General features: G+C 35.5%; 1 protein-coding gene across 1 annotated transcript; it reads right to left on the bottom strand.

Moving 5' to 3' along the window:
* Nucleotides 1-3,662: 3,662 nt before the first annotated feature.
* Nucleotides 3,663-6,478, bottom strand: LOC126601844 (probable indole-3-pyruvate monooxygenase YUCCA4). The gene is made up of 4 exons (XM_050268615.1): nt 5,275-6,478; nt 4,905-5,153; nt 4,694-4,816; nt 3,663-4,146 (listed from the first exon to the last, which is right to left on the bottom strand). Exons 1-4 carry the CDS (start codon nt 5,914-5,916, stop codon nt 3,925-3,927), a joined length of 1,236 nt encoding a protein of 411 aa, XP_050124572.1. The 5' UTR covers nt 5,917-6,478; the 3' UTR covers nt 3,663-3,924.
* Nucleotides 6,479-12,228: the final 5,750 nt, after the last annotated feature.

Here is a 12,228-nt window from a genome sequence, read left to right on the forward strand (position 1 = left end):
CTCCTAGACTGCTGGCACGTAACCTTTTCTTAGAAACAAAACGAGAAATCTAGATACTTTTGTAAAAATATTAGAATTTTAATCGATTTTATGCAACAGGCTACAGCTCCTATGAATTGCAGATATTAGTGCAATTCTGGTTTGGAAGACCGAGGTGCTCATTTGATGATGGGACTGTGATGCAAAGCTGGCAGAGCACAGGAAGCAAGAAAATAGCTGCAGTATTTTTTTGGTGTAATAAATTTAAAAAAAAAAAAATTGCTGCAGAATTATCTGCAAGTAAACGAAAAGATTTTTTTTTTTTTTCTGGTCCTCAAGAAAAGTTTTTTGAAATCTTCCAATTTTGTTTAAATGACCAACTGAAAGGGCATGCACGTGGAACTCTTCTCTTTACCACATTCAACATTCATGTATTGGGCAATTAATATGTCCACACTCCACAATTTATCAAATTAAGGGGCATATTTTTTATTTTTTTTTGCAAAAAAAATCAACTGATGGCGAACAGCCCATTTTTTTAGAAACCGAAAAAATTTACAGAGACATTTTAACTTTTTCTAATTATCACTGTATGATTCATCAGCATCATGAATCGAACACAAAACATGTTATGTGAAATACGGGCATGAATGCTACGTATAATTGAAGCTAAAACATATATTTGTCCTCCAAACCCCTAAAACTTGAGGAAGTGATCTATGAAAGTACAAGGGCAAAATTTGTTTGGTGAAAGAGAAAATCGATCGAGCGAGTTCTCATTCATTCAGTCACCAAACTTGTACTACACGTTTAGGGACTGCCAAAAATGGACAAAGGAGATATAAATATGAGAAAACGTGAAAGAGAATTGTGGAAGTGTAAGTAAACAGAGAGTGGCATGCATTCCCACTACATGTTTGTAAGATGGATATGTCCCTCATTAATCAATGACAACACTTATTCAGTTCAGCATATGTAAATGGATCAATTTGACCTGCATTTAATATTCAAAACCCTAAAATCTATTTTTAATTCACTTAGTAATTAGGTTTAAACTTTAAATCATTGTTCTTATCTGCTTAGTTATAAGGTTTTCTTTTTTAACTCACTGCATTATTAGCTCAAACACTTTCCTTTCTCACTTGGGGTACATTAGAATAGCACTATCGTTTGTATTTATAAAAATGTCAAGCATCAACTAGCTATTTGTTTGGTGATTCTAAAGATTTCAAAACCGACTGGTAAGGTTCACCTTACGAATTAAGTTGGAAGAATGATCTTATGTCCACCCATTTTTCATAATTTTCCATCCACCTTATAACTAAAATATACATAACAAACAATATTAAGGTGAGTGAAAAAAATATGATAGGGAGATTGACATACTCAATTTAAAGTCTTGTTGATTTTTAAAAATTTTAAAAATGAAGAGGATGTATTAGAAAATACGAAGAAATTCTTTACACATTTATAAACAAAACTAGATAATAGGAATGTATTTATTTTACTCAACTCTTTTTAGCTTCATCTACCGTAAACAACAGATAAAGTCAAACAGAAATGCGTGCGAGAGAGAAGGGAGTATGTATATATCATGTCCCTTTCATTTACCATAAAATGTACCTATTTCTAAACAACTACATTAGAGTTAGCCTAACAATAAACATTCAAATATAACAGGACAAGTGGCATATAACTTGCATGTTCATAGAAATTTAACAATCAAAGATGCATGACTAGTGAGTCGTGACATAACTTGTCTGCTAATAGAAATTTAAAAACTCAAAGATACATGATAAGTGACATAACTCCATCAGATTTTCTATGTCGTTTTAATAGAATTAAAAATGTAATTTCTAATTAGCTGAATGTTCGGCGTTTATGTGTAATAGAACAGTTGCATCTTGTTCAAAGTGGTAGATGTCAAAGTTGAAAAATCAAGCCAAAATATTATAGGTCACACTCACACATCATACATGTAAATGTAGCTAGTGTAGGAATTGGTGATTTAAATTAGGAAACTTTAACGAAAAACCACATTTTTACACTAAAAAGTCAATCATGATATTATTCACTTTACCCTTTATTTTATTCTTATTGTTAAAACTCAAAGTTTTCAAGTCATTTTTCATTAGTTTTCCTTTTAAATTAGGATATAGACACTTAAACATTAGCATGTATGGGTGGTGTGTATAGTTCTTACTTGTATGATGTGGCACGAAGCTAACAAGGATTACAGGACAAAGATTGTCTGCCCTTCCACTTCTGGTGCTCTCTCATGTCCTCCTGTTTGTGTGGTCACGGTTAAGCCACGTTAACATTTTATATTACTATTCAATTTTGTCTTATTATCTCTATAAAAAAATAATATAAAATGTTGACGTGGCTTAACTGTGACCACACAAAACAGAAGGGCACAAGAGGGCAGACAATCCTTGTCCAGGATTACAAACATAAAGCTTGATGAACAAATGTTTTTGGAATCTACTAAAGATACGGATACCCAAAAAATTGTTTGATTAATTTTGAATTGATGAGTTGCATTGGGAACCAAACGGTTTTAAAAAGACATAAATACAACATGGGGAAAGCTCAGTGCCCTTAGAAAAATTAAACAACGTGAATTTGGACAAAAATTGAAAAGCCCGATATTTATTACAAACTTTATTTTGCGGTTTTGGAAGTCGAAACGATTTCAAATGACCTTAAACACGAAGGGCTCATCTCATAACCATGAGGTTTGTTCTGTTCATGATTCTCTTCAAAAAAAAAAAAAACATATTATACACCCAATTTTGATACCAAAATATTTCTTGCTGCCTCTTATGTCATGATATCGATTGAATCCAATATTATTCAACTTTAATTTCCTCTTTTTCAAAATTTGCAACATTTATTTTCTTCATCTTTCTTCGTTGGAATTAACACATATCTTCTCCTACATCACTAGACTAGAAAAAAAAATTACAACAATTTTATGCATGGGCGATACAATTCCCTACAAGCTCTACACATTGTAATCTATGTTCCTCATTGAGCCATTATTTAGTTTCCTATTGTTTCCTTGATATTTGAACCTTGTCATTCTTTGATCCAATGGGTGTACTATCCACACACCCCATTTTACTTCTCACATATCCTTGATAATTTATGTTCGTTGATCTTCAATTAATCCGATTCGACAGCCGAAAATTAAAAAGGTGTGTGAGAAGTAAAATGGAGTGTGTGGATATCACACCCCTTGATTCAAATATGATTTCTTTCGTTTCATTGTTTAAAGTATTCAGAATTGAACGCTAAATCGCATTTCAACTTGTGATAAATTCAGACCGTTTGATTTACTTTCTTAGTGAAGGCGTCATGACCTTAATATTTGATCGATTTCCAAATTGCCATGAGATACCAAGTTTGATGTCCAAATTGCCATGCAGAGGTAAAATTTCATGCTATATTTTGTTGGCTCGGAAAAGGAGTAGTCCAACCTTTTCTTGGTTAAACTTAACAATTATCGAGTTAAGAACATTAATGGCCTGCGTTCCAACTTTAGCTTCTGCATTGTCAAAACATTCACTTATTACCAAAAGCAAAGTTCAAAGAAATTACAAAGGAGACGGAGACCGCATTGTCAAAAGTAGCAAACCTTAACCGTTTGAAAGATAAGAATTCGAGTGAACAATGAATAATGGAGCTAAAAATACATTCTATTTCTGAAATTGTTTGTACAAACTACAAAGCTAAGGAACATACACGATACGGAAACGAAATCTAAGCCCCCAACCAAAATTGTTACATATACAAACCCAAAAAGATTAAACAAAGCCTTGCTAACTAAGGTGAAATTAAAATCATTATCCCATGTAAATACTACTAACTTAAGAGAACAATCTAACAACTCCCCTATTTTTTTTTCTCCCTTTCATTTTATACAACTCAAATTTGTAGAGATTATTTCAGTAGGATAACATGGGAATTACAAGAATTATTATTCCTGCAGTCTTTGTTTGTCTTCCAAAGCTGAGTAATATCCTTGGCTATCGCAACAGCGTCAGAAGCCGTTCCAAGAAGCCCTTTTCTTGTGAATCCAACTGTGTAGAGTCCATCACTTCCTTTCCAGCAGTTGGGAAAGGGTGCTTTTGGCATCCCATCTTTGGTGAAAAAGTCACAACCCTAAAATACCAAAATTAGAAAAATAATATGTTAATATTTGCTGAATAGTAACCATCATACGTGAAAGCCCACAAGGGTATATAACTTGTATACATACAATAAGTTATAATACAAAAGGGAGTGTAACTGTAGAAGAAAAGAGATTCTGCCATGTTATTGGATTTGGATGGAAATACTCTACGTCGCTACTTCTTGTAGCGTAACGAGTGTATACATTCAATGAATACCATGTCATTAAATGCATACACTCGCGTATTGCTTCCCGTTGCTTTTCATAGCGTCATTAATGTATACATCAGGTGACACTCGGGATTTTCTCGTAGAAAGGGCCAAACAAAAAGCCCAAGTATTTTTTCTGGGGTCAGAAACAAGAAAAAACCCCAAATTGTTTTATTCTTTTTTTTGCATGGAGAAAAGAAGGGGTTTGTAGGTATGTGGAACTATGTGGCCTATATAGTTTGTGAATATGTCCAAGAGGGAGAGTGACAAGTGAGTGCATAATAAGATAGAAGTAAAAACTAAAAGAGGGCAAGCTGGTAATGGTTACCTTGAGCCAAGTAGGCACATTGCTTTTATACCCAGTTGCTAAGATTATAGAATCAAACTCCTTTTCCTGTCCATTCATAAATCTTGCTCCATTTCTTGTTATCTCCTTCACCCCTTCCATCACCTGCAAAAAAATAATCCTAACAATTTAGCCAAAAACCTACTTAAAAAATCCAAAAAAAATCATATAAAAAAGGGAAGTTTCCAAGCACCTTTATTTTGCCAGATTTAATTTGTGACAACGCTCCAACATCAAGAACTGGGGTTTTCCCAGTGACATTCTTGAGCTCAATAGGGCCAGTTTTGGGCCTTTTGAGCCCTAATTGGTCTGTGTTGCCTAGGATGAAATTGGCCACTAGCAATAGGACCCTGTCTACAAGCTTCAATGGCAGCCATTTGAGAAGTGCCATTGCAATCCCAAATGTTGAGAACCCAAACATCTCTCTTGGTAACACATGAACCTGTAAAATAAAAAACCCTTAATTTAATCCATAGATTAACAAAACCCAGAAACCAAAACTAAAAATAAGTCAAGATTATATATATTTAGAGAGAGAGAGAGAGAGAGGGAGAGAGGCTTACGGTGTTTCTAACAACCATATGAGGGATGGCATTGTGTCTACAGAGGTCAAGGCTGACTTCCATGCCAGAGTTTCCACACCCAACAACCAAAACCCTTTGGTTTCTGAAATCAGAGCCAGACTTGTACAGACTGGTGTGAAGAACAGGGCCTTGAAACTTATCCATCCCAACAATCTCCGGGACGACGGGCTCAGCATTCTCTCCTGTGGCAACAATCAGCCACTTGGAAATGTACTCTGAATCCTGAGTCTTCACCCTCCAAAACCCAGGAACGGAATCGAATTCCGCGGTCTGGACGGCCTGGTTGAACTTGGGGTGGATTGAGAAGTGGGAGGCGTAGGACTCCATGTATGAAATGAACTGGGATTTTGTAGGGTACCTTGGGAAATCTTCAGGGAACCCCATGAGAGGAAGCTCGCAGAATTGCTTGGGGAGATGCAGTTTGAGACGGTCGTATGTTTTCTGCTGCCATAGAGAAGCTATGCAGTTGGATTTCTCGAGAATCAGAGAAGGGATGCCATTGTTGGAGAGGCAAGCTGCTGCTGCGAGGCCAGATGGTCCTGCGCCTACAATGATAGGGCCTTGAAAAATCCCGGAATTGGATTCTGGGTTTTCTTGTTGAGGTTTTTTGGACGAACCCATGTCGGAAAATCCCAAGAAAGTGAAAGATTGAGATAGAGCAAGCAAATGAGAGAGAGAGAGAGAGAGAGAGAGGGAGAAAGAAACCTTTGTGGGTTTCTTTTTAGTTGCTCTGTTTAGAAGGAACTGTTAGGGTGGTGTTTCTTTCACTCTGTTTTTCTGCGGAAAATCTTGGGGAGGTGGGAATGAATTTAAAGAGGCTGGTGGGGAGAGAGACTTGTACTTTTTTGAGCAAGTGGGAATGAAAGGTTTTATGGAGATTTTATAGGGAAGTCTCAGTACAAAGCGAATCAGGAGCGTGAGGTTTCTGAGCGACTGATGAGGACTTTTAATGCATAGAAAACAGAGTAAGAAATGAATAAAAAAACAGAGTTATTATTAGAAGTGAGAGGTAGAGAGAGAAAGCGAGCAGAGAGATAGAGATAGCGAGAGAGAGGAGGAAAGAAGGGGGATGTGGGGAGGTAATGGAGGCGTGAAGCTTAAGGAAAGGATTTGGTTTTCTCTATCTCAAGGCTCTTTCTTCCTTCTCAGTTTTCTTCTGTGTGCAGAGTGGAGTTTTTGGGAGGATTAAGTAGTATTAGGAGGAGGAGGCAATGGGGGTAAAGGGGGAATGATATAAATATATTTATGTGGGATTTTAATGATTGAGGTCGATATTTTGGGGAGGAATGGCATGTCCTACTCACACTTAACAACATTGGTTTAGTAGTTAGTACCCTCTTTTACGTAGTTTTTGTTTACATATAACAAGTTTCTTGTTTACATTTCTTTCACATTATAATGAAGCTCATTTAGTTGTCAATGGGATTATACTACTTCTTGGACTATATGAGATTTGGATTGGATTGGATCGACTCGTTAGAATATTGTCTTAAAATGCAGTATGGAATTGGATACAATGACAATTAAAATCAAGACAAATCGATTTCAATACTATATCAGATATTACAGCGGTTTCAATCAATCTAATGAGGCTTAGCGGGAGCGGATGATGTAAATGGATTTGGGACATTTGTCCCATGTGGTCTTAGGTACGGAAATCCAAGGTATCGACTTATCTAGGAATTGCTGTGTTTCCTACTACAAATTGTGGAGTTCATCAATAGGCACTAGTTTTAGAGAATTGAATGAGTGAAAGTTAACAGAGTCATGGATTATTGAAAAGAGAATTGAACCATTCGACTAAATGATCAAAAATGGAAGACTCGCCGGAGGCGCTAGCCGTGAATCCTCCCAGGAGGAGGTGGCCGTATAGGAAAAGATGCTGTTACGTGGATGCCAAGTCAGCAGGGGAGTAGTTGTTGCACCGCAGGAAGCAGCGGTGAGAATTGTTGCTTCCGTCAACAGCCGTCCGTTCGAGTACTATTGTCTTTCTCTCGCCACGTGGTGTAGTTCCTGCCGTCCTCAGCCGGGAAAATTCCAATGGTATTTCAACATTTGATGTGGATTGCATTTTGCTTTCTAATTTAAGTAACACTTTGGTCCGTGGACGAGTCCACCCTTCGGTAATGATTTTTAAACCAAGTCCATTTGGGTCAAATGTGATTTTTCAATGTACATTTGTGTACTTATTCATCATTTTTTAATACTTTCTTTGATATCACATTAATTATTGTTTTATTCGTTTTGATTTTTAGGTTTCAACTTTATCTTTCTACTGTAATGAAAATATAATAAGATTACATCTTGTTGCGTTGAAAAGATGTTATGATGGCATTCTAAGTTTTATAAATCTTCCAGGATTTTATTATAGTTTTTTTTTGTCAAAATTTTCAACTTTTTTAATACATTAATAGTTGTCGACCCCAAAAAAAAAAACATTAATAGTTGAACTTCAAATGTATATTATTTCATGTAATACTTGTATTTTCTCTTAGGAATGAGCTCTCATTCCTCCATTGCAAATGTAATATATTTTAATAGTAGAAATTTTATAATCAAAATTATTCTATTTCTTAATTTTTATTTAAAGCTCATCCTTACAAAAAAAATCATTCGAATTCAAAATCGTTTACTAGTCCAAATGTATCAAATAAATAAACAATTCATATGAATATGTTATTTGGTACCTACGCCGTTGATTTATTGGTACACGTACATGACTCAGCGAGTTCCAATTCAAATGAATTTTTTGAGAGAATTGTCAAATGATGATTCACAAATTGAATGGTTCCGATTATGATTTTATTTTATTTTATTATGATACGTTACTTGTAATTAGGAAATGACCATCAATACACTTGTTTATCTTTACACCCACTCCCCCATTTCCCCCGGTGAACCCAAAACACATCTCCTCGAGTCATCGACGGCCACCATCCTCCACTTTTTTATTTCTCTCTCTCCTCCCTCTTCTCTCTTTCCTCTTGAGCCGAATGGGAACTGCAATGCTTCGCAGGCTTTGCTGTCGACAATGACTTCGCTCTATGTTCCTCCGCCGACTCTCCCTTCCTCATTGACTCTCTCTCTTTCCCCGTCGGTTGGGACCTGTAGCTTCCATTTTCATACCCTCATTAGTCATTGCTTAAACCCCAAGCTTCCCATTTTTGACGTTTAATCCTACTTGTTTGATAATAGTAAGCACCGGAATAGCTTAACCTCAAGAACAAGAAAGAGATGAGAGCTGCAATGGTCAACTGCGTTTAGGTTTGGATTCACCGGGAAAATGGGGAGTGGGTAAAGAAATAAACGGTTGATGGGTTTTATTTTCTAATATTTATTTTTTATATTTTCATTCACCTAAGGGCAAATTTGGTAGTTTGTTAGGAAAGATTTATGAGTTGGGTGTGAAGATACATAAACTGGGTTCGTATAAAAATTTCCTGATTATATATATCATGTCAAATTTTTGTCACGTAAATGTAGCAAGCTTGTTTCTGGATAATACATAGAACCTGGAAAAGTTCAGGAGTTCCTCATACAGATAAAGATGTATGGAATGGAGCCAACAAATCCACAATAATTTACATTTTTTAAAAATAATTATTAAGAGGAAGAGGAGGATTTGAAACTATTAGTCAATAAGTTAGGAAAAGAGGAGTTTCGAACTCATAACGCATAGATATAAACTCACCCCAACATCCTATCCACAAGAATAAACATTTTACATCATCTCCTTCGAAGGCTGAAAGATATACATGCTATGTTTTGTTCTCTATCCTCTTGCTCTTTTGCTGCCTACCATAGCATGCTAGCTCTTGGTAATCACAATTAAATTAAAAGAAAACTAATGAAAATGATTTGAAAACTTTGAGTTTTAACGATAAGGACAAAATAAAGGATAAAGTGAATAGTACCATGATTGATTTTTTAATATAAAAATGTGATTTTTCGTTAAAAGTGAATAGTACTGGAAGTTTTTTGTTAAAGTTCCTTAAATTAATAGTTGACTAAAACTCTTTGTCATGTAGCTACTTTGATGTTATTATATTTTGATATAATTGGAATAATAAGATAGGAAGTTGGGGTAGCTGATATTTAGGTAGTTGTTCTTTTATCAATTAGTTGCCAATTGGCATACTGTTAACCTAGACAACTAAACTAAAACATTATGTAATAAGATAAGTAGAGGGAGATTTTATTGGCACTCTAAAAAATATTTTTGCACTCCTAAAAAATAAATTATTTTAGGTGCTTTTATATTTTCATCCAACATAAATGTTCTTACTATAAACAAAAATACGATCTTAATTTCTATATTTCATAATGAATGAAATGACCCAGATAAAATATCACTTCCTTTTAACTAAACCATGGGGAGCCCTGGAGAGTTTACAAGGCAAATTTAGTTGTCGTGGGTATATCTTTCTTAATTCTTCAGAGGCCTTCAAGTTGAGGACCTTTGTCAAATTCAATTTCTATGGTTAAACAAAACCTTGAGTGATTCTTTAATCAACCCAACTATTTTTCAGTACAAATATCCAATTGCTCTTCAGCCAAAACCCCTTAGCTCTTTAGCTACATTCTCAAAGCCTTCCTTCAATTTAAATATTGCCTACAATCCCTGAGATCTAGATTTTTTTTATAGCTTTGACACCTTGTGGTTTGATTCGATTGATGTGTCATTCCAACCACCTTGATTTTCTCTCTTAGGCATATGTTTTGTACTAAGTCCAATCACGACGCCAGTGATCTCGGTGGACTTCTTAGCATTATGTTGTTCTTCATGGCCTGAATTTTGGTAAAGTTTTGCTACTTTCTTTACATTTTTCAGTCACTTCACATTTCTAGTCATCTAGCTTGGCCCTTCGGCCTAGATTTTGCATTTATAAATGTTTGTAATCTTGACCTTATTATGAAATGATTACACTCTGTTTCTTACTTTAGTTTCTATTTCACTTTCATTTACTTTTTAAGCAAGCACACACAAAGTTACATTGAACTTTAAGTCCGGTTCACTTGACGTACAAAAAAAAAACATTCAACCAAACCAATGTCTTACTCAGTCCGCAATCATTTTGGCTAAGAAATTAGATTTATGCGCAACTTTCATGCTCAGTAAAAACCTACAAACACTGTCTATTGACAGCCTCCAACATTGTCACGCATATTCTCTCTTTCTCTTGACTCTTGAGCCATCTCATGAGGCTGAGACTAAAAGTAACACTACGAGAAAATACATGTTGAACTCAGTCCAGATTCCATCCAAGTTCTAACACCAACTAACTCTTTAAATCATCGAATGCAGCAATTAACAATGTTCTCTTACTCATATTATGACGGTAAGAACAATAATCATTAACAATGTTCTCTTACTCATATTATGACGGTAAGAACAATAATCATTGAAATTTAATTTGGGAATAGAAACAATAAACACATGACAATAGCACTATCCTAGCTACCACCATATGTAATTAAGACAATGTTGATCTGTACTTGTCGAAAGCTACCAAGACACCTAAGGGACAAGAAGAACAAGGCTAAATAGTCAAAATAGTCTCTAAGATTTGCATAACCCATCATTTTGGTCTTTAACATTTCAAATCGATAAAAATGGTCCATGAGATTGTCCATCATCCATCATTTTGGTCATTCCGTTAAGTATCCCGGAGCTCTTGGCCGGAAGTTTGGGCAATTTTCAAAGCTTCGTAATTCAATCGTTTCTTAACCAAATTCGACCCATAATATATCAAAATGAAGATAGAAAAGTGTAGAATAATATTATAACTATTTGGAAGCCCAATGGCTGACAGAGATAGCCGGAAAATAGCCTCAAAGTTGACTGGTCCGAAGGAAAACTGGAAAACTCGTCGGAAATTGGATAAACTTTAAACGTTCATAACTTCTTCAATACTTAACGAAATCAAGTGATTCAAAAACGAAAATCATACTTCTCGATGAGACGAAGAGAATGATACCTTTTTTGACGCCTAAATTTCCCTTTTTTGGCCTGAAAACTGCTCGAAAGTGGCTGTCTTGGTCTCGAGTTAGCCACTTTCGAGCCGTTTTCCGGCCAAAACACTGATATATAGCTGTCTAAAAAGGTATCATTCTCTTCATCACGTCAAGAAGTATGATTTTCGTTTTTGAATCACTTGATTTCGTTGCGTATTGAAGAAGTTATGAACGTTTAAAGTTTACCCAGTTTCCGGCGAGTTTTCCAGTTTTTCCTCGGACCAGTCAACTTTGAGGCTATTTTCCGGCCATCTCCGGCAGCCATTAGGCTTCCAAATAGGTATAATCTTATTCTAAACTTTTCTATCTTCATTTGGATATATTATGGGTCGAATTTGGTTAAGAAACGATTGAGTTATGAAGCTTTAAAAATTATCCAAACTTCCGACTAAGAGCTGCGAGACACTTAAAGGAGTTTTTAACGGAAAGACCAAAATGATGGATGGTGGACAATCTCAGGGACCACTTTTATCGATTTGAAATGTTAGGGATCAAAGTGATGAGTTATGCAAATCTCAGGGACCATTTTGGCTATTTAGCCGAAGAACAAAGCGTAATGCATTAGGGGTCAATGAGGATATAATATCCCAACGACCTCAATGCATGATGGTGTTTGGATACGAGGATCTAGGGAGCTATAAATGGATTCAATATAAAATGACATACACAATCTAGGTTAGACAAATAAAATCTAAGGCAAATATCTTTATTCTTCAAGGAATATACACTTAGTTGGAGCGCATTTCAGCTCCTAGGGAATGACCTACTATCTTTTCATATTAATTGGTAGTCATTCTTCAACTTTTACACCTGTTGATTTCAAAAAGTTCCAGGCTTGGAAGGCAGCCTTGCTGCCACTCCATAATATTATACATGATTCTTCAAAAATGGCGACAAGTTGCTGACCTGAGGTGAATC

Source organism: Malus sylvestris, chromosome 15 (genome assembly GCF_916048215.2).
Source record: "Malus sylvestris chromosome 15, drMalSylv7.2, whole genome shotgun sequence".
In the NCBI taxonomy this organism is placed as follows: Eukaryota; Viridiplantae; Streptophyta; class Magnoliopsida; order Rosales; family Rosaceae; genus Malus; species Malus sylvestris.